This window comes from Sus scrofa, chromosome 7 (assembly GCF_054392235.1).
Source record: "Sus scrofa isolate SSC_HxYL_T2T_F1_AM1 chromosome 7, Sscrofa_HxYL_maternal_Yorkshire_Landrace_v2.0, whole genome shotgun sequence".
In the NCBI taxonomy this organism is placed as follows: Eukaryota; Metazoa; Chordata; class Mammalia; order Artiodactyla; family Suidae; genus Sus; species Sus scrofa.
This window is the reverse complement of record NC_139389.1, coordinates 101,933,067-101,957,497: the sequence shown is the minus strand read 5'-3', so window position 1 is coordinate 101,957,497 and position 24,431 is coordinate 101,933,067. Positions and strand designations below refer to the sequence as shown.

Here is a 24,431-nt window from a genome sequence, read left to right as displayed (position 1 = left end):
AACATTCATTTACACTTACTCACATATTAACCCTTTCTTTTGCTCTCTGATCCTTTCTGCATTTTCATGTTTCTGTAATCTTTCTGCCTACAAAACTCTCTTTAGTGTCTCGATTTTGGTTTAGCAATTGTCTTTATCTTCATCTTTGAAGGAAATGTTTGCTGGCTATACCGTTCCACAGTAGCTGTTATTTTCTTTCAGCATTTAACAAAGGCCAGTCCACTGTTTTCTGAGTTTCACAATTTCTGTTTAAATCATTTCTGTTAGTTTTCTGTAGTTAACCTTTGAAGGTAACCTGTCCTTCTGGTAGAAGTTTTCTCTTTGTCCTTGGTTTTTAGTAGTTTTGTTATGACTACTTCATTATGATTTCTTTGTAGTAATCTTGCTTGAGATTAGCAGAACTTCTTGAATTTCTGGCTTGATGTCTCATTACTTTTGGAAAATTCTCTGCCAGTATCTTTTTTTTTTTTTTTTAGGGCTACACCTGTGGCATATGGAGGTTCCCAGGCTAGAGATCTAATTGGAGTTATATCTGCTGGCCTGCACCAGAGCCACAGCAATGCCAGATCTGAGCCACATCTGTGACCTACACCACAGCTCATGGCAATGCTGGATCCTTAACCCACTGAATGAGGAGGCCAGGAATCAAACCCGCAACCTCATGGTTCCTAGTCGGATCTATTTCTGCTGTGCCACAATGGGAACTCCTCTGCCAGTATCTCTTAAATACTGCTTTTCTCCTTTCCTTTTGGGACTCCAATTATACATATGTTACACCTCTCACCAAATCCCATGTGTTTTTTACACTCTTTTCCACATTTTCCATCCCTCTTCTAAAATTTTCATTTGGTTCTTATGAATAGATTCTAGTTTTCTAGTGAAATTCTTCACTTTGCCATTTCTTTTTTTTAAACTTATCAATTACAGTTTTTAAAAGTCCATATGAGGAGTTCCCATTGTGCACAGTGGAAATGAATCCAACTAGTATCCATGAGGATGCAGGTTTGATCCCTGGCCTCGCTCAGTGGGTTAAGGATCTGGCGTTGCCATGAGCTGTGGTGTAAGTCACAGACATAGTTCAGATCCCATGTTGCTGTGGCTGTGGTGTAGGCTGGCAGCTACAGCTCTGATTCAACCCCTAGACTGGGAACCTCCATGAGCTGTGGGTGTGGCCCTAAAAGAAAAAAAAAATAAAAGTCCATATGAGACAATATAAATGTCAGGTTGATTTTTAGGGGTGTACTATATTGTTTTCCTTACTAAATTTTTTTTTTTTTTTTTTTTTTTTTTTGTCTTTCTGCCATTTCTTGGGCCACTCCCATGGCATATGGAGGTTCCCAGGCTAGGGGTTGAATTGGAGCTGTAGCCACTGGCCTACACCAGAGCCACAGCAATGCAGGATCCAAGCCATGTCTTCAGCCTACACCACAGCTCACAGCAACACCAGATCCAAGCTGCGTCTGCAACCTACACCACAGCTCACGGCAATGCCAGATCCTTAATCCACTGAGCAAGGCCAGGGATTGAACCCTCAACCTCATGGTTCCTAGTCGGATTTGTTAACTACTGCACCACAATGGGAACTCCTCCTTCCTAAATTTTTAGTTATTTTGTCCTGTTTCTGGTATATCTGGTAATTTAAAAACTGAAGTCCAAATATTATATACAAAAACAACTGAGGAACTCTGAATGATGGTATAGTCCTTCAGAAAGAATTTAATTTCTTCTGGTGGCTAAACTAAGATTACCTTTATCTAATCAGAGATTGAGAAAATCTGAGGCTAAAGTGCAGTCTTTGTTAAGACTGATTTATTTTAGTTTGTCCTTATTCTTAGGTCACAGTCCTTCTAAGGTTTAAACTGAGAGTGTGAGATATTTGCTAGGGCCCCTCCTCCATGGCAAGTCTCGAACTCTTAAGACTGTTGAAAATTCTGCTTCTTTTCTTAGTCTTTCAGTTATTCTGCTATGCTTAGCTTCTTGGCCTCTTGACCAATACACCTTCTCCTGTTCTCTTGGCTTAGGAATTAGTAAACGGCTTGAAGAAAAATATAGAGAAGAATTCCAGTTTAACTTCTCCATGGTTCACTTTTCTCTGAGATCTTGGTTCCTTGAATCCTGTTTATCCTAGTTGTTCTCTTTGAACACTTGCTTTTTCTTTTCTTTGAAAAATTAAAAACAATTCTATAGTTTTTATATTTATTCTCGGTGGGAGAGCTGGTCTAAATAAGCTATTCCATCATAGCAGAACCAGAAATCTCCAGATCTTTCTTACGTGTTCTTATGATACTGTGCCCTTCTGATATCATCTTAGGTAATACTGTAATTGCCTGATAACTGATACATTATCTTTTTGTTATACTATAAAGTTTGTGAGAACAGGAACCCTGTGTGTATACATATAATGAGTCCATAGAGAATAGCACATGCCTTTCATTCATTCATTTGCTAGTTCAACAAATATTTTTGAGTGCTTATTATGTATCAGGAATTCTATTTGTGTTGGAGATTTAATGGTGAACAACATTGTCATGTTCCCTGGGACAAAGATGTCCTGTTATAGTTTACTGGGGGGTACAGCCCCAAATAAGTAGACCAAGAGATAAAATAAAGTGTGTACATGCTATGAAGGTAAAAGGCAGGTGTTGAGAGAGAGAATAATGGTGTAAGGTGAAAAACAAGGAAAGGCCATTTTATCCTTTTCTTTTTTTTTTTTTTTTTTTGGCTGTACCCACAGCATGTGAAAGCTCCCGAGCCAGGGATCAAATCTGTGCCACAGCTGCGACCCGAGCCACAGCAGTGCCAGTGCCAGATCCTTAACCTTCTGTGCCACCAGTGAACCCCAGGAAAAGCTATTTTAAAAGAGGTGATGAGGATGAGAAGGATTCAGCCATGTGAAATGTGAAGGGATGAGAAATCCAAGCAGAGCGAAGTATATACAAAAGCTTCTAAAACAGCAAAGAGTGTGACTAGAACTGAAAAGACAATGGAAGACAGTGAATGAGTAGGAAAGAGGCATAAAGGGAGGCTGGAGGGACAAGTAGAGGCCACACGTGCAGGGCCTTAAAGGTAATGATACAGAGTTTGGAGAGCAGATATGCTGATCACATATTTGTTAAATGAATTTTTTTTATTGAAAAAACCCTCTTTTTTGTAAAAATGCCCTCATTCTTTTGGAACATGAAGAAATGCTTCATGTTTCTTGTGATAGGGAACTTGTACCAGACATAGCAATAAAAGCTGAGAATCACTGTTGTTCTTGAGTTTGTTCCAGCTATAGAAGCAGTAAGGGTCTCTGTCTGATGTTCTGAAAACTAGATCCAGACAGGAAGAAGAAAAATGAATGGATGAAGGATACAGGTCTTTCCCTCAAGTAAGAACAATGTCAGAAAAATTGTGAAAAACTTTGAAATGGGCAAAAAAGATTAACTTGCTGGGTTATTTGTGCATTTCATTGTCTTTGAGCTGTTTTACAGAGATTAAGCTGTAGAAAACTGATAGTGAGAATGACTAGTATGCCAAGAAATGCAAAGTAATTCTTTTGGTGGAGATGTAATTGATTATTCTCCTGCAGATACAGAATAGTTTTGCATCTATTAGCAAATTGATTTCAGCATTCCTGATTACCTATATATGTCCATGTTCTTCGAATTCTTCGAACCAGCTGCAACATCTTACTGGGTCCCTCGTTAATCAAGGAGTTAAAATCTTTGACACATGTACATTTTATAAAACAAAAAATATATGAGATTCATGGTATTATCTTTAAAAAACTATACTTCAGTACAGTAAGGTGCCCCACTGATTTATCTGACAAAGCCAAGTAAACTCGACTGCCAGAAAAATGCACTTTATGGGTGGCTTAAACCTGGATATATCTTTCCTTGGTTTTTGGAGTGAATTCCAAGCAGCAATAAAACTTGAACTCTGCTAACTGTTGGTTTCTCTACTTTTGTCTCCTCTGTTTGCTGTTTTTTAAATGTTACCTGAGGTATTGTCTCCTCTACCGATTTTGGTTCTATTTTTGTTTCTTTGTACGATCAGCAGGAGATTCACCCTTGTAGCAGCAATGATTGGGAATCTAGTTTTATAATCTGGCCATTTGGTGATTCCTATTAATGGATGACTGAAGTCTACTCTGTTAGGTAAAAGAAGACAGTGAATCTGTTAGTCTGTCTGTGTTTGAGCTTAAATCAGTTAAGAACTTAGTGGCCTCTAGGAAAGAAAACAGCTTTTTATTGTAGTCTGAGGAATTTTTTGTTTGTTTGTTTTTGTGTTTACTCTTAACCTGTGGTTTAAGTGGTAGAGCTGAGCTGAAGCTGTATATTCTTTATGTGGTTGTGTGTCTATGTATCTATGATCCAGAAAAGCATTTACTTATCTGTTTTGTGAGTGTGAAATGTTTTCCTATTTCTGGAGGGTATTTATAAATTATATGCCTGTGAGACTGTCACGCAGAGTGGGCCTTCCTTGGAGTGTGCTGCAGATTCAGGGTTTCCCCACCCCACCTCTCTCCATTTGAATCCCAGTGTGATGGAGGTGTTGTGGGGGCAACACAAGAGCCCCCTCATGCCCAATCCCCTGATTTCAGCAGGACCTGGAGAGAAGACACCTGACCTTAGCTTACAATAAAGTTTGCCTTGCCAGGGGGGAGAAAAACCAATATACCAGAACAATTATATTATCTCTTAAATTTATTTATTTATTTGTCTTTTTGCCTTTTCTAGGGCCACTCTCTCTCAGCATATGGAGGTTCCCAGGCTAGGGGTCTAATCGGAGCTGTAGCCACCGGCCTACACCAGAGCCACAGCAATGCGGGATCCGAGCTGCGTCTGTGACCTACACCACAGCTCATGGCAACACCGGAGTGTTAACCCACTGAGCAAGGCCTGGGATCAAACCCGCAACCTCATGGTTCCTAGTTGGATTCGTTAACCACTGAGCCATGACTGGAACTCCTATTATCTCTTGAATTAAAGGTGCTCTATTCTGATTGACTTAAAGAGATAAATAAGTACTTACATAAATAGATTACTCCTAAAATTCTTTGATAATAATAAAATTTATCTTACATCTTAAATATGCTACACTAAAAAAATTCTCATAATTTTAAGGATCAAAGTTTACATAGTTAAAGTAAATCTTTACCATTGAGACTAGCTTAACTACTTTGATCAATAAGAAAACCTAACCATGTTCTTTCTCTTATTTATCAGTGTTAAGTATAATTAGGCAAATACATTTTATTTTGCTTGGGCTTGTTTTTTTTTTCTACAACTATATAGGTTTATTCAAGAACTAATCTAACACTATTCTTATATAATACTTAAGACTGTGAAAAATGTAAAACTGTTCAATGACATCAAATCATTATTCTGGCAAACTTTTAATTTTATAGTAATTATGTTTGTAGAATGGCAGCTTGAAAATAATTTTCAAGATCCTTAAGTAATTTAAAATCTTGAATAGTTAGTAAATTAATTAATGAATAATCATGACATACCTAGATGACTTCAAAATAAGACAGAGTACTGGATCACTATTTTAATATGCTATAGAGTGCATATATCTTTGGGCCTTGTTAATGAATGTGTTTATTCGTTTTTTTCTATACTAAGAAGGTACAGATGTACAAAGTTGTATTCTGTGTGTTTATAAACTTCTCTAGACTAAAATGCTTATGCATGATTTCTCTGTTATCTGTGCCCCCTAGTTTTTGCTGTGAAATAGAAAGCAGTTATTTTATTAAACATTATTGTGAATATGATTGGGTTGCAATTACGCTAGGAGGAATAATGACAGAGAAGTATAACTGTGTGTGTTCTTTCATTTTTCATGGAAAAAAACTATATTAAAAATATTTGGTCTTGGGCCGCTTTACAAGCTCTAAAATTAAAATTCATTAAGCATCACCAGAGCTTTTGTTTATATGGATTATGTCTACAGATATTTATTGTATTAGAAATTAAAACTAAAAAGTTAAAAAATATTTATTTGTTGGTTCACTTGGAAATAGCAATGATGAAGACATTTCATGTTAGTATAAGTAACTTACTGTTTGTACATTGTTTTATAATAAAAAATCTCTTTAAGGAGTTCCTGTTGTGGCTCAGTGGCTAATGAAACTGACTAGTATCCATGAGGATGTGGGTTTGACCCCTGGCCTCCCTCAGTGGGTTAAGAATCCAGAGTCGCCATGAGCTATGGGTGGTGGTGTAGGTTGTAGATGTGGCTTGGATCCCACATTGCTATGGCTGTGGCTGGCAGCTGCAGCTCAGATTCAACCCTTAGCCTGGGAACTTCCACATGCTGCAGGTTTGGCCCTAAAAAGCAAAACAAAACAAAACAACCTCTTTAATGTTTGGCTTAATATTCAGTCTGATGAAATGTCACATGGCCACTGGAAAAACTCACCATACACTCATCAGAGAAAGAGAATAAAAACGTCAAACAAAGTCTTAGTTTTACTATGAAGACAGTTTTAACCTTGTACACCCACTTAAAGAATCTCAAGGACTCTCGTGGTTCTGGAGACTACTCTTTGTTCTAAAGTAAAGTGTCAGTTTGTTCCAAAATATTAAAAAAAAAGCATAATAAAGGACAAAACTCTGAAACTGCCTTTGATTTGCCTTGCTTTAAATACTTGCTTTTGAAATGAGGCTGAAAAATATATTGAAATTTTAATAAGCTCACTCAGTTTTGATGAGCTTACTTCTTTGGTTTATTAATATTCTCCATATGACATGAAAAGTTATTCTTTTTGTGTAATCTGCTTTTTTATTTTTTGTTTATGTTGTCTGATTATTTTAGGAAATAAAAAAGTACAGAACAAAGGTTCCTAATATATGAGTGAGCCAATATTATTTATTATGTTACTTATCTTCTATGCTTGCTTTCAAATATCTTACTGTTGCTTTGAAAAATTAAGTAACCAAGTACTGTTTCTCAGGTACCCGTGATCTTATTTTAGTCAATCAGTCAATTCTTTTTTGACAGATCTTTTAATTTTTGTCTTCTAAAATCAGACCTAAATTTAGAAAAAAATAAACTAAAAATTTCAGAATAACTTTTATACCTAAAGCTATCTTTGAAATTTCTTTGAGAGCCCCTAGAAAGTCACAAAGATTTGTTCTTTCATCTTATAAAAAGAGGTGTTAGAAATAATAAAGTTTATTTGATATGTGACCATTACAGGAGTTTCATAGGAGGGGAGTCAACTGTCACATCTGAGAACAGAGGCTCAGTGCACTAGCTTAGATTCATACAGGTGAAATGTCACTCAGATAGTATTTCAGAAATTGTATGCTTTATGGGAAGTATCTGTAGATTTGACAATACCTTTGCTCTACATAATGTGTTTTCACCCTCAGGGGAAACATTGACTAAAACTTTTATGAAATAGTTACAAACTGTATTCCAATAGAGAACCTTACTTATACTCCATTCTGATATTACTGGTTACAGTAGTAAATTAAGCACAGCTATTAAATATCTATGATCTATTTTACTTTGATGCTTGCCTGAAGGCTCTCTATAAGCTGCAGTAGTTTGTGTCTGCAACAAAGACAAATTCAGAGCGCTAGGGATAAGGACCATCATAGGTATTTGGAACTACTGATGCTTTAAAGAATAGTTTCTAGGGTATAGGCTTCTGAGGTGATACTGCTTAGATAACTTTTATATAGTATAAGTGGATCCAGTCAGGAACCCCAGGGTACTTTAGAATGGAAGCAGATGGTCTCAAGAAAGCAGACTGCTAACCAAGATCTAGGAGAATAAGAATGACATAGGAGTGAAAGAAATCATAAGGGGAATAAAAAAATAATTATTTTGACAAATTATTTGTTTGGAATATTGTTGATTAGTTTTAATATTCTATTGCTACATGGTCTAGCTTTGCAAAACAAACTCCTCAAGGAGGCCTATATGGTTAATTAATACTTTTATTGCTAAATAATCAGGGCATATGCATGAAAACAGCCCTTTTGTGTGATCAGTAATGATCTCTGTGATTGTTTTGGTCATGTGGGGTGGGGAAGACATGGTTAAGAAAAATTAAGAGACTATGAAATAGGATAAAACAATTACTGGGTGCCCAGTCTAGTGTATCCTCATTGGTTATCTACACCATTCATTGTTTTTGAGCTATTTTATAATTCTGGAGGTAGTGGAAAATTTATAGTAATGCAAATGATTTTTTAGTTTTTAGGGCAAAAAGAAGATAGTGTTTACCTAGAACTTTCGGTGTTTTATAAAAATGAAAACGTTTGAAAAGGCTATGTGGAGCAAGGGAAAGTGGGATGAGGGAGACTGAGGGAAGAAACTGTGAGGAAGAGTTATTTCTCTTTGGCTGAGAAGAGGATAGAAGTCTGTGGGTCCTGCAAGTAGCAGGTGGCCCTTCCCTCTGCCCTAAGGCTCCCAGCCTCTCCTGGATCTCAGTGCTATTAGTATGGCCCCAAGAGCAAAGACCTGAGACCTAACAGCATGACAAGGACACTCTAGATGTATCCAGTGAAGACTGGGGACCAGATGTGTCTCCTTGATGCTCTGTTGCCTTTTAAGCTCCTCCCAGTTCCTTGGCATAATTCTTGGAGGCAATTAGTCCTGTAGAGATGTAAATAAAACTTCTTGCCAGTTCTGCAGAATAGGTGCTCATAGTAGAATTTAGGTTGACTTAAATAAGTTTCTTGCATACCTGAGTTTCTGCACTGAAAATGCATGCCTGCTGCATAATGCTTCTGAATCTTTCCTTGACTTCCCTGTCTTTTCAGTGACTGGTTTTCAGGTTCAGCCCCTGGGCCAAATCAGATCTTCTCTGTCTTAAACTTTTTCTGCTACTGAAGTACACTGGAATTCTTTTGGGGACTAGAACTTGCAGGCTGGCAGGAGTTTGCTGCATTTATGCTTTATCTCTTTCTTCCTGGTTCTTCTTTCATCTTATTCTACCCTCAAGGAGGTAGGAAGGACAATTATTAGCTCCCATGGAACACTCTGGGGTGCCTAGTTCCTAAAAACTCCTTCTTAGTAAATTAAAAGTTTAGTGTAAATATCTTACCATACAGAGAGTAAAGTAAAGAAAAAATATGTTCTACTATATTGGCTTTTTAAAAATTACTATATTGTCTTTACTTGTGAGCAATTCCCTAGGATAAATAACATCTTTGTTAGCACTAATAAAGAATGTTAGCGTTGAGAAGTGTTCTGTTCTTACCATAATTGAGACACAACTACCAAGTCTATGCAAGTTATAAGTCTGTTGCCTCTTTAGAAGTAGTGGAAAAGCAAACTATAGGCTTGCTAAATAGGTACCGTCCCATAATTAGATTCCTTAGCAACCAAGGTAAGTTTTATATGAAACATTCCCCAGCAATAATAAATGTAATATTTAACTTAACTTCAGGGTTTGCTTTTGTGATCTCAGAGCACCATGGGCAGTTTGATGGTAATGAAAATAGACATGATGCAAATCATTTCTCATAGCTACAATGCAGGCTTCAGCCCCTAGCCTTCATGATCTCGGGAAAGGATGCAGCAATCTGCTTCCCTGTGGCTACAGACCTCTAGGAGACTTTGAGGGAAGACTAACCCAGCAATCTGTCTGCTATAAAGACAATACCTGCCTACATATCAACATTTCACTCCTGGATTTAATTTGAGGTGGTAAGTTCTCTAGCCTATCTGTACTGTCTCCCTTTTAGAATGTCCAGAAATTTCTGAAACCCCATGGATTTTCAGCCTTGTGGCGTCTGACTATGGATACCACATGTCTATCAGACCACTATTAATCAACTGTATATTTCATGAATCCCATTTGTTCATACCTTTTCCCCCATGGACACACCCCCGGATGTGATGATGACATCAGCACGACTGATACCCTCATTCAAGGCATTGAGTAAGTCATCTGGGCTGGAAGAAAAATAAAGACACATAAATTTAACACACAAGGAAAAGACTTTCAGTACAATGTCGACTAAAAACTAAACCAGCCACTTGACGAGTAGGCATTAACACGAGTCCAGCACTATATTCTGTATGAAGTGAGAATCAAAAAGGTCTCTGCCCAATAGAAGCATAACCCCTCCAGAAGCCCTGATGCCTGGCATTTTGTGTGTGTTGTGTGTTTCTTTCTCCATACACACAAAATGCCAGGCATCAGGGCTTCTGGAGGGACAGGGAAGCAAGGAGTAGCTGAAGGGACCTTCAGTTACAATCTGAAATGCATGCAAGGCTACTGGGCAATGTGCATTGGACTTGCAAGTGCCTTCAAATGATGGAGCAGAGAAAAGGTGCATTTGGAGGAATATTTGTTTAGCCCAAACCCTTTTTTTTAAAGAACATCTTACCTTGTGGGAAAGGGGTAGTGTTTCGCTATCTCCCCCATGGATATCTAACATGTTCATCTAAAAAGGAAACAATCCTGGCTTCTGATGTTCAAGTTCTTGCTTTTAATCCTTCTTGAGGCCTAGTCTTGGTCTTGGGTTTCAGGAGACAACTCTTTATCTTCCCATAAACCCCTCCTTTGTTTAAACTACCTTAGCAGGTTTTTGTTAACTTGAAATCAAATGATGCCTCAATGAGATAGCACATGTTCTCCCAGTCTCCTTATGGTAGTGAGGTTTGTTCATATTCCTTTTCCTTAATGCATTATTTGATGGGAGGACAAGGAGAAGGAGGAGGAAGAGGGACAGGAGTCAGGGGAGGAAGAGATGTGTAACTAGAGCATCATTTCACATTTTATCCAGGGTGACAGAGGTGAGTAGAGGAACTTGAGACCTACTGGAGAGGATCTACAAAAGATAAACAGTTGTGAGGTGGCAGAGCACGGAGATTAAGAACTCCAGAGTCAGACTGCCTGAGTTCAAATCCTGGTGCTACTACTTGCTGGATGTAGAATCTGCGGCAAGCTGCTTAACCTTTCTTTGCCTTAAAGTTGGAAAGGTCTTTGGGGGTTACTGGTTCAGTATCACAGCTGGGAGCATCTTTGGGGCTTGCTTTTCTCTATTTCCTCTGCCCATCTCTTTAATTCTACTTTCTGCTGCATACTTCTGGTGTTTGGGATCGTACGGCAGTTGTCAGAGGATCTAGAACTTCATTTATGTTGTATGCTAAAACTCCATTTATTACCTCACAATAAATCTGTGAGGCAGATCAAACAAGTATAATTACGCCTCTTTTTCAGAAAAGGAACGTGATATTCAAAGATGCAAAGTAGCACATTAAAGGCTAGGCAAAGCAGTAAGTGGCAGAGCTAGGACTAGAACCTCTGTCTCATGTCGAGCACCTAATCAGACTGACTGTTAGTTTTTTCAGGTGTATGACATGTCATACAAGGAAATTCTCATTAGAGTGGACCATTGTGCAAAAGCATCAAACAGGATGCTAAGGCAGCAGATGAGGATCTGTCTGGGATGACAAGAAAAGCGTATGTGTGGACATGTTTGTATAATTATGGGGAATGCAACAAACACAATTCTGAATCCTATATTCAGATGGAAACTAAATAGATTTTTATTAAGCATAATTTTAGGACTTGCTTACAAGTCATAAATTTGTTCCTTTTTTTTGTGACTCATATTATATTTTATTTTATTTATTTATTTATTTATTTTTTTGTCTTTTTTGTCTTTTTTTTTTGTTGTTGTTGTTGCTATTTCTTGGGCCGCTCCCGTGGCATATGGAGGTTCCCAGGCTAGGGGTTGAATCGGAGCTGTAGCCACCGGCCTACACCAGAGCCACAGCAACGCAGGATCCGAGCCGCGTCTGCAACCTACACCACAGCTCATGGCAACGCCGGATCGTTAACCCACCAAGCAAGGGCAGGGACCGAACCCGCAACCTCATGGTTCCTAGTCGGATTCGTTAACCACTGCGCTACGACGGGAACTCCTCATATTATATTTTAAATGAAATATTTCTAACATAAAATAAAAGTAAAATACCCATGTATCCATTTCTCAGATATGACAAATGCTAATATTTTCCCGTATTTATGCCATATACCCTCTCCTCATTCTTTTTACTTTTAAGGAATAAAAACTAAGTTTGCTTTCTAAGACAAAGAGATTACTTTGCATAATGATAAGAAAAATAGGGAGTTCCCATCGTGGTGCAGCAGAAATGAATCTGACTAGAAACCATGAGGTTGCATATTTGATCCCTGGCCTCACTCAGTGGGTTAAGGATCTGGCGTTGCTGTGGCTGTGGTGTAAGCCGGCAGCAACAGCTCGGACTAGACCGGTAGCCTGGGAACCTCCATATGCCACAGTTGCGGCCCTAAAAAGACAAAAGACAAAAAAAAAAAAAAAAAAAAAAAAAAAAAAAGGAAAACTAGGTAACAAGGATTATAATCATGGCTATTACAGCAGAATAAAAATAATTCATGAATTCTCAGTTTTGTTAAATAGAGAGCATAGTATATTAATTTTCTCAAAGATAGAAGAGTAAAATGAAAACATTATAATCTTTTTTAAAAAATTAATTAATTAATTAAAAATTAAAAATTAATTAATTTTTTTGGGTCTCTTTGCTATTTCTGGGGCCGCTTCCTCAGCATATGGAGGTTCCCAGGCTAGGGGTCCAATCAGAGCTATAGCCCCTGGCCTACACCAGAGCTGCAGCAACGCCGGATCGTTAACCCACTGAGCAAGGGCAGGGACCGAAACTGCGACCTCATGGTTCCTAGTCAGATTCGTTAACCACTGCGCCACGACGGGAACTCCAAACATTATAATCTTATCTTACATGTTTTATATATGATATTATTTCATACACACACACACACACACACACACACACACACACACACACACACAGTGGCCTGGAAGACCAAGTGGTAGAAATGTCTCAAAAGAACAAAATATAAAATGACACAAGTCATACAGGAGATAAGAAGCTTGGAAGACAGAGCAAGAGACTGATCTATTACTACTAGGAATCTCCTAAGGGGGAAAAAAAGGAACTGAAATGGGGGAAATTAGTGGAAAATTTCATTTATTTGGAATGATTCAGGCATGGAGATTAAAAAGACTTACTAAGTTCCAGGTAAGACTGAAAAAAAACTATAAACCTAAGAATGTCGTGGTAAAAATCTATAATTTTAAGAATAAAGAGAAAATCTTACAAACTATCAGAAAGATTAGATTTACTAACAAAGAAAAAAAGAATATTGGCTTTGGACCTCTTACCTACAATACCAAAAACTGTAAAACTGTAAATGTGGCCTGCGAAAAAAGCCTTGCAACTCCTTAATCCCACACCCAGTCAGACACCATTCACCTGTCAGGATAGAAGAATAGTATTTGTGAAAATGCAGAGATTCAGATAATAAATCAGCAAGTAATGTTCTGGAAAAGTTACTCTAAATGAAAAAAATGAACGAGATCAGAGATCTCAAGATGGGGAAGAAGAAGAGGAGAGAAAGCACTAGTAAAACACATAAACACATTTTAAAACTATGTAACTAAATCTAAATGAATAATGATCAAATAAACTGGGGAATTATAATACATGTACTAAATATGGATTCCTCACAAGTTGTAGAGATATACTGCAAAAGAAAGCTTAGTAACAGTCTAGATTTAAAAGCTTTATCTCAGCAATGCCTAAAAGTTGAGAGTGGGAATAGACTGGAGAAGTGAAAGTATTCTAAGGTGTAGGAGGTACATAGAGGAAATGGGAAGGCCTAGTAGGAGGGATACAGTGAGCACCTTTTAAAAGTATAATAGTGGAGAAATCAATATTTGATTATGACTATCAGAAATTGAAAGGAAAGCATGAGGGGGATGGTACAGTACACGTTCTAAAATAATAAGAGGTGAAAGGGAAAAACAGAAGCTTGATCAAATCAATAACAGGGTAAAGGACAAGGAAGAAATAACAAAGTTCTATTCGTAGTAAAAATAAAATAAGGTGGAAGGAAAAAAAATCATATATTTACGGCAAACTTCATGGTAAAGCAAAATGAACTTCAAGGTAGGATGAGGGTTACATTAACTTAAGGCAGATGCAAGATTGAGTTTTTTTTTTTTAAACCTAAATCCCACGTGCATGTTATTTATAAGGGATATACTTAAAAGAGATAAAAGAATAAAAATAAAGGGTATGGCAAAAAGGCACGAGGCAAATGTAAATATGCAAAAAAAGCAGGACTGTCATTTTAATATCAAAGTGGAGTTTTAAAGTCAAAAGAACTAAAGAGGATAAAGAGACGAAACAAATTATGATAAAAAGCAAGTTGATAAAGATGATACAATAATATATGACTGTCTCACAATACACGGTTTCATTTTATCTAGGCTTCTAGGTTTTCCTGCCAAATCTCTGCACATGGTAGGCACTCAATAAATGAACTGACTGAACCCTGGCCTCAACTTAATCTCTTCACAGTAGCTTTGGGAATGAACACTGTACAGTTTTTTACAACTATAATGATATTATGTGCAAGTAATATTGTCTGTGGATGGAAAAGAAGATAGATACTACTTAACATTTATGTAATCATAAACAGTACTTTCTTTGAGAAGCTGTCATGAAGAGGGAGTCAATTTATTTGGTGTTACTCCAGAGGGTAGAATTAGAACTAATGGATGGGAGAGACAGGAATAAAGACTTTGGTTCAGTGTAACAGAAAAACATCCTCACAATAACAGCCATCCAACAATAAGTGTGCTGCTTCATGAGGCAAATAAGATACTTCTCACTAAAAGCATCAAACAAAAATCTGAGGGTGAGCCGTTAGAAATTCTCTCTAACACCTTCACTGGGTAAAAGACTGGAGAAGTCAACATTAGAAATTCCTTTAAATTCTAAGACATTATATCTATGGAAATACTGAAATTTATATAATAAATAAAATGACGATTTTCTCTTCATAAACAGACTGAGCCAGAGAGAGAGAAGCTGATGTAGGCATTGCAATATAATACCTTGTAGATCACACTTGTCTCCCTCTTACTTTTTGAACATCAGGAACATTTGACTATTTGAGGTTAGTGAAAAATATAAAAGCATTTTCCCTCTCCAAAGCTATGGCATACATTTTCAACTTGGAAGATGGCCACCAATAATAATAACTCTTCCTAAAGTTCTACATTAATCAGATGTGAAAAAAAGCTTAAACTTAATAGAAGGGTAGAGAAAAGAGAAAGGACAAATATATATCGAATCTACCAGAAAATGAATGGGGCTTTCTCAAGAATTTATGTACTAATAGGTTTCTGTAAAGGAGGAATATGTCTAGAGAGGTGTGATATCTTTTGACTATTGTATTTTTTCAGATTTCAGTGGGCATTGGGGGCCCACTTTCAGTTCAGACTCTGCTTTTTAAAAATCTGTATCTGGAACAGGGCCAAGATGGCAGAGTAGGAAGACTCTGAGCTTACTTCCTTCTATGGACACACCAAAACAACAACTTTACAGAGAAACTATGAATGAGAATGGCCTGAAGACTTGGAGGAAAGATTTTCTACATTAAAGGCATAAAGAAGGAACCACAACGAGATGGGTAGGAGAGGCAGTAATGCGGTATAGTCAAGATCCACTCCCTGGGTAAGGGACCTACAAATAGGAGGATGATCAAAATTGCAGAGGTTGTTCCCAGGTAGTGAGGGGTATAAGCTCCATGTTGGGCTCCCCAGTCTAAGGTCCTACACTGGGAAGACAAGTCTCCAGAACATCTGGCTTTGAAGGTCAATGGGGCTTGCATTCAGGAGAGCCAGACAGCTTTAGGAAACAGATATTTTGCTCTTAAAAGGCACATGCAGGGTTGTTAGAATGCATTTGAACTTAAGATATCATCAACTTAAAATAATCACATACATAAGTATGTAGGTTGCTACATATAAACTTCACGGTAAACACAAACCAAAAATCTATAATAGAAATACACACAAAAAAGAGAAAGGAATCCAAACATAACAATAAAGACAGTCATCAAATCACAAGGGACAAGAGCAAAAGAGGAAGAAAGGAACAGAAAAGACCTACAAAAACAAGCCTCAAATAAAAAAATGGCAATCAGTATATACCTATCAATAATTACTTGAAATGTAAATGGACTAAATGCTCCAATCAAAAGACATATGATAGCTAATGAATTAAAAAAAAAACAAAATTCATATATGTACTGCCTGCAAGAGACCTCAGATCTAAAGACATAAACAAACCAATAGAGAGGGGATGGAAAAAACTATTCCATGCAAATAGAAAAGAGAGTTGGAGTAGCAATACTAATATAAAACAAAATAGATTTTATTTATTTATTTTTTTGTCTTTTTGTATTTTTGGAGCCACACATGGAGGTTCCCAGGCTAGGGGTCAAATCAGAGCTATAGCGACCAGCCTATGCCAGAGCCACTGCAACGCATGATCCAAACTGTGCCTGCAACCTACACCACAGCTCACAGCAACACTGGATCCTTAATCCACTGAGCGAGGCCAGGGATAGAACCCGCAACCTCATGGTTCCTAGTCAGATTCGTTTCTGCTGCGCCACGATGGGAACTCTGAGACAAAATAGATTTTAAAACAGACTGTTACCAGAGACAAAGAAGGACATTACAAAATGATAAAGAAATCAATCCAATAAGAAAATATAATAATTTAAAATACATACGCACCTAACATAGGAGAACCTAAATACATAAATCAAACATTAACATACATAAAGAAATTGATAGCAGCACAGTAACAGTGGGGGATTTTAAAACCCACTTGCATCAATGGATGGATTACCCAGGCAGAAAATTAATAAGGAAACACTGGCCTTAAATGACACATTAGGCTTGATGGATACATAAAGACCATTCCACCCCAAAGCAGCAGAATACACATACTTTTCAAGTGCATGTGGAACATTCTCCAGGATAGAAAATATGCTAGGTCACAAAACAAGTTTCAATAAATTTAGGAACACTGAAATCATATCACAATATTAAGAGATTAGAAATTAGCAATATGAAAAAACCTGCAAACTCTCTGCCCAAACATATGAAGGCTAAATAATATGCTGCTTAACAAACAATGAATCACTGAAGAAATTAAAGAGGAAATAAAAACTACCTAAAGACAAATGAAAATGGAAGCACAACGACCAAAAACTATGGGACACAGCAAAAGCATTTCTTTTTTTTTTTTTTTTTTTTTTTGTCTTTTTGCTATTTCTTGGGCCGCTCCCGTGGCATATGGAGGTTCCCAGGCTAGGGGTTGAATCGGAGCTGTAGCCACCGGCCTATGCCAGAGCCACAGCAACGCAGGATCCGAGCCGCATCTGCAACCTACACCACAGCTCACGGCAACGTCAGATCCTTAACTCACTGAGCAAGGGCAGGGACCAAACCCGCAACCTCATGGTTCCTAGTCGGATTTGTTAACCACTGTGCCACGACGGGAACTCCAGCAAAAGCATTTCTAAGAGGGTAGTTTATAGTGATAAGAGCCTACCTCAGGAAACAAGAAAACTTACACCTAAAGGAAAACTAAAAAAAGAGAATTAAAAAAACCCCAATGTTAGTGGAAGGGAAGAAATGATAAATATAAGAGGAGAAAAAATGAAAAAGAGGAGTTCCTGTCATGGCTCAGTGGTTAACGAACCTGACTAGTATCCATGAGGATGCAAGTCTGATCCTTGGCCTTGCTCAGTGGGTTAAGGATCAGGTGTTGCTGTGAGCTGTGGTGTAGGTCACAGATGTGGCTCAGATCTGGTGTTGCTGTGGCTGTGGCATAAGCCAGCAGCTACAGCTCCAATTTGATCCCTAGCTTGGGAACTCCATGTGCTGCAGGTGCAGCCGTAAAAAGACACACATGCTGGAGTTCCCATTGTGGCACAGTGGAAACTAATCCAACTAGGAACCATGAGGTTGTGGGTTTGATCCCTGGCCTCTGTCAGTGGGTTAAAGATCCAGCATTGCTCTGAGCCGTGGTATGGGTTGCAGACATGGCTCTGATCTGGTGTTGCTGTCACTATGCTGTAGGCTGGCAGCTGTAGCTCTGATTAGACCCCTAGTCTGGGAACCTCCATATGCTGTGGGTGCAAAAGAAACACCACACACACACACAAATGAAATGGAGACTAAAAAAGCAATAGAGGAGTTCTCTGGTGGCCTAGTGGGTTAAGGATCTAGTGTGGTCACTGCTGTGTCTTGGGTTAAATCCCTGGCCCAGGAACTTCCACGTGCTATGGGCTTGGCTTAAAAAAAACAAACAAACAAACAAAAAAAAACAAAAACGAAAAAACCAGGCAATAGAAAAGCTAAAGCAGTACATAGAACTAAGAGCTGGTTCCTTGAAAAGATAAATAAAATTGGTAAACTTTAAGCCTGACTCAAGAGAGAGGATAAAAATAAATAAAATCAGAAATGAAAAGGAGAAGTTACAAGCAATACCACAAAAACACAACAGTTTGTAAAGGATTACTGTAAATAATACATAAATAAAATGGACAACCTTGAAGAAATGGGTAAATTCTTAAAATGTATAATCTCCTAAGGCTGACTCAGGAAGAATTAGAAAATATGAACAGATCAATTACCAGTAATGAACTGAATCAGTAATAATAATAATAATAATAAAGCTCCTAACAAACATCTGTCCATGGACAGATGGTTCATAGGTGAATCCTACCAAACTTTAAAAGAACAGTTAATGCCTGTCCTCACACTATTCCCAAAAACCTCAGATAGAAGGAATGCTTCTGACCTCATATATGAGGTCAGTATCATCCTGATATCAAAACAGACAAATATATCACAAAAAAGAAAATAATACGCCAATATCACAGAGAAATCCTCAATGAGGTATTAGGAAACAGAATTCAACAATATGTTAAAAGGATCATACGTCATGATCAAATTTATTCTAGGGATGATCCAGTATCCACAAATCAATTAATATGATATACCACATTAATAATCTCAATAGATGCAGAAAAAAAACTTTTGACAAAATTCAACACCTATGAGTGATAAAAACTCTCAATAAAATGGGTGGAGAAGCTCCCTATCTCAACATAATAAAGGGCATATATGACAAACCTGCAGCCAACATCACAGTTAAAGGTGAAATGCTGAAAGTACTTCCTCCAAGATCTGGCACAAAACAAGAATACGTACTCTCACCACTTTTACTCAACATAGCACTGAAAGTCCTAGCCACAGCAATCAGATAAGAAAAATAGAAGGAATCTGAATTAGACAAGAAAAAGTAAAACTGTCACTGTGTGCAGATGACATGATACTATATATAGAAAATCCTAATGATGACAGCAAGAAAACCATTAGAATTAATAAATGAGTTCAGTAAAGTTGCAGGATATAGAATTAATACACATAAATCTGATGTGTTTCTATACACTAACCACAAACTATCAGAAAGAGAAATTAATAAAACAATCTCACTTACAATTACTTCAAAAAGAATGAAATACCTAGGAATAAACCTACCTACCTAACTAGATAAAAGCCAGTGCATAAAAATCTGTAAAACAGTGATGAAGGAAACTGAAGATGACACAGTGGAAAAATACACAGTATTTATGGATTGGAAGACATCATATTGTTAAAATTACTGTACTACCCAAAACAAACTACACATTTCGTGTAATCCTTATCAAAATACCAGTGGCAGAGATGGGATTAAGATGGTGGAATAGAAGGACTGGAGGTCAACTTCTCTCCTAAAAACAAAAAACTACAACCAAATGCTGAGCAATCTTCAACCAAATGGACTGGAAACTTTCAAAAAGATATCCTACTCCAGAAGACAAAGAGGAGGACACATCAAGAGGTAGGAGGAGTGATTATGTGACATAAGCAACCCCATACCTCCTGGGTGGGAAGCCCCACAGACTAGAAAGTAACTGTATCACAGAGACTCACCTATAGGAGTGAGAGTTCTGAGCCCCACATCAAGTCCTCATACATGGGGATCTGGCATTAGGAGAGAGTCCCTGGAGCACCTGGCATTGAAGGCCAGTGGGGCTTGTGTGCAGGAGCTCCACAGGACTGGGAGAAATGGAGAACCCATTCTTAAAAGGCACAAATAGACTTTCACGTGCACTGGGTCCCAGGGCAAAGCAAAGACTCCATAGGAATCTGGATCGGACCTGACTGCAGCTCTTGGAGGATCTCCTGGGAAAACAGGGGGTGAATATGGCTCATTGTGGGGGAAGGGAACTGGAAGCAAAGCTCTTGGGAATATTCATCAGTGTGGGTTTCTCTAAAGGTGGCCATTTTGGGAAAATGTGGTCCCACCCATCAGTGCTAAAAAGCCCCAGGCCAAACAACAATCCAGGTGGGATCACAGCCCCATCCATTAGTAAACAGGCTGCCTAAAGACCCCCCCCCCCAGGCACACAGCTGCTTCTAATCCCACCCAGAGACAAAGGCCCACCCACCAGAGGGACAGGAATCAGCCCCACCTACCAGTAGGCAGGCACCAGTCCCTCTCATCAGGAAGCCTACAGCAAGCCCCCAGACCAGCTTCAGCCACAAGGGGGGCAGATAGCAGAAGTAAGAGAGGCTACAACTCTATTGTCTGCAAAAAAGACACCACACCAAAAACCTATAAAAATGAGAAGACAGAGAACGATAACTCAAATAAGGAAGAAAGAAAAATCCCTAGAAAAAGAGCTAAGTGATCAGGAGATTCTCAGCCTCCAGGAAAAAGAGTTTAGACTATTGATGAAGATGATGCAAGACATTGGGAATAAACTGGAGGCAAAGATGGATAACTTACAAGAAACACTGTGCAAAGAAATGCAAGATACAAAACTTAAGGAAGAAGAGATGCAAAATACAATAACTGAAATAAAAAATTCATTAGAAGCAGCCAACAGGAGAATACAGGAGGCGGAAGAATGAACAAGTGAAGTGGAGGACAGATTAGTGGAAATCACTGATGTGAAACAGAAAAGAGAAAAAAGACTGAAAACGAAAGAAGAGAGTCTCAGAGAACTCTGGCACAATGTTAAACGCAGCAACATCTGTATTATAGGGGTGCCAGAAGGAGAAGAGAGAGAGTAGGGGACAGAAAAAATATTCCAAGAGATAATAGCCAAAAACTTCCCTAACATGGGAAAGGAACCACTCACTCAAATCCAGGAAGCGCAATGAGTACCACATAAAATAAACCCAAGGAGGAACACCCCGAGACACATAATCATCAAAATGACCAAAATTAAAGACAAAGAGAAACCATTGAAAGCAGCTAGGGAAAAGAAACAAATAACATACAAGAGAACCCCGATAAGGTTACTGGCAGATTTTTCAGCAGAACTCGGCAGGCCAGAAGAGAGTGGCATGATATACTTAATATGATGAATGGAAAAAACCTCCAACCAAGATTACTTTACCCGGCAAGGCTCTCATTCAGATTTGAAGGAGAAATCAAAAGCTTTACAGATAAGCAAAAGCTAAGAGAATTCAGCAACACTAAACCAGCTTTACAACAAATACTAAAGGAACTTCTCTAGGCAGAAAAGAAAAGGCTGCAACCAGAAACAATAATACCACAAATGACAGGGCTCACCAGTAAAGGTATATATACAGCAAAGATACGAAATCATCCACACACAGTTATGCCACCAATATCAGAAATCATAAGAAGAGGAGTGTACAAATGCAGGACACTGGAGATGCACTTACAATTAAGATACCAACCACTTATAACAATCTCATATGTGTATATATATATATATATATATATATATATATATATATATATGAGTAACTTACATCAAAACTTCAAAGTAACTGCAAACCAGAAATCTACAATTGATACACAAACAAATAAGAAAAATCAAATCAAATACAACACTAAAGATAGTCATCAAATCAGAAGAGGAGAGAACAAGAGAAGAAGGGAAGAAAAAAGAGAAACAAAAACAAATCCAAAGCAATTAATAAAATGGCAATAAGAACATACATATCAACAATTACTTTAAATGTTAATGGACTAAGCGCCCCAACCAAAAGACATAGACTGGCTGAATGGATACAAAAACAAGACCCATATATATGCTGTCTTCAAGAGACCCACTTCACTTCTAGGGACACAGACAAATTGAAAGTGAGAGCATGGAAGAAAATATTTCATGCAAACGGGGATCAAAAGAAAGTTGGAGTAGCAATACTCATATCAGACAAAACAGACCTTAAAATGAAGAATATTTTAAGAGACAAGGAAGGACACTACATAATGATCAATGGGGCAATCCAGGAAGAAGATATAACAATTTAAAATATTTATGCACCCAACATAGGATCACCACAACATATAAGGCAACTGCTAAAAATCTTAAAAGGACAAATCGACAATAACACAATAATAGTGGGGGACTTTAACACCCCACTTACAGAAATGGACAGAACAACCAGACAGAAAATCAATAAGGAAACACAGGTCCTGAATGATGCATTAAACCAGATGGACTTAATAGATGTTTATAGGATATTCCATCCAAAAGCAATAGAATACACATTCTTCTCAAGTGCACATGGAACATTCTCTAAGACTGATCACATCCTGGGCATCAAATCAAGCTTTGGTAACTCTAAGAAAACTGAAATCATATCAAGCATCTTTTCTGACCACAATGCTATATGACTAGAAATCAACAAGAAAAAATCTGCAGAAAACACATACACATGGAGACTAAACAACATGCTACTAAACAAACAATGGATCATTGAAGAAATCAAAGAGGAAATTAAAAAATACCTAGAAGCAAGTGACAAAAAGATACGACACTCCAAAACCTATTGGATGCAGCAAAAGCCGTTCTAAAAGAAAAGTTTATAGCAATACAAGCCCACCTCAGGAAACAAGAAAAAGCTCAAATAAACAAGCTAACTTTACATCTAAAGCAGTTAGAGAGAGAACAGACAAGACCTAAAGTCAGCAGAAGGAAGGAAATCACAAAAATAAGAGCAGAAATCAATGAACTAGAAATGAAGACAACCATAGAAAAGATCAATGAAATGGACAGCTGGTTCTTTGAAAAGATCAACAAAATTGATAAACCCTTAGCCAGACTTATCAAGAAGAAAAGGGAGAGGACTCAAATCAATAAAATTAGAAATGAAAAAGGAGAAGTAACAATGGACATCACAGAAATCTGATGCAACTATATGCCAATGAAACAGAAAACCTAGAATAAATGGACAGATTCTTAGAAAAGTACAATCTTCCAAGACTAAACCAAGATGAAATAGAAGAGATGAATGGACCAATCACAAATACTGAAATTGAAACTGTGATTAAAAACTTCCAACAAACAAAAGTCCAAGACAAGATGGCTTCACAGGTGAATTCTATCAAACATTTAGAGAAGAGCTAACACCTACCCTTCTAAAACTAGTTCAAAAAATTGCAGAGGAAGGGATACTCCCAAAATCATTCTATGAGGCCATCATCACCCTGGCATCAAAACCAGACAAAGATGCCAAAAAAAAAAAAAAGAAAACTATAGGCCAATTTCACTGATGCAAAAATCCTCAACAAAATACTAGCAAACCACATCCAACAATACATTAAAAGGATTGTACATCATGATCAAGTGGGATTTATCTCAGGGATGCAAGCGTTCTTCAATATCTACAAATCCATCAGTGTGATAACACCACATTAACAAACTGAAGAATAAAACCATATGATCCTCTCAATAGACACAGAAAAAGCCTTTGATAAAATCCAACACCCATTTCTGATAAAAAACCCTTCAGAAAGTGGGCATAGAGGGAACCCACCTCAACATAATAAAGGCCATATATGACAAACTCACATCCAACATCATTCTCAGTAGTGAAAAGCTGAAAGAATTCCTGCTGAGATCAGGATCAAGACAAGGATGTCTGCTCTCGCCACTACTCTTCCACATATTTTTGGAAGTCCTAGCCACAGCCATCAGAGAAGTAAAAGAAATAAAAGGAATCCAAATTGGAAAGGAAGAAGTAAAACCATTCACTATTTGCAGATGACTTGATACTATACCTAGAAAACCCTAAAGACCCTACCAGAAAACTGTTAGAGCTCATCAATGAATTTGGCAAAATCTCAGGATACAAAATTAATACACAGAAATCAACGGCATTTCTATACACTAACAATGAAAGAGCAGAAAGAGAAATTAGGGAAGCAATCCTGTTTACCACTGCATCCAAAAGAATAAAATACCTAGTAGGAGTAAACCTACCTAAAGAGACAAAAGACCTGTACTCTGAAAACTATAAGACACTGATGAAAGAAATCAAAGATGCCACAAATAGATGGAAAGACATACCACGCTCTTGGACTGGAAGAGTCAATATTATCAAAATGACTATACTACCCAAGGCAATCTACAGATTCAATGCAATCCCTATCAAATTACCAAAGACATTTTTCACAGAACTTGAACAAAATATTTTAAAGTTTGGAAGCACAAAAGACCCAGAATA

The 24,431-nt window shown here is 37.7% G+C and overlaps 1 protein-coding gene across 47 annotated transcripts in view; it reads right to left on the bottom strand.

Annotated features, from left to right (window-relative positions):
* Positions 1-24,431, bottom strand: part of GPHN (gephyrin) — a 567,426-nt gene that overhangs the window by 19,968 nt on the left and 523,027 nt on the right. For all 47 annotated transcript variants that reach the window (NM_001243302.1, XM_084966151.1, XM_084966156.1 and 44 more), the window contains 1 exon segment: positions 9,819-9,906. In NM_001243302.1, the coding sequence (NP_001230231.1) occupies positions 9,819-9,906 (88 nt within the window).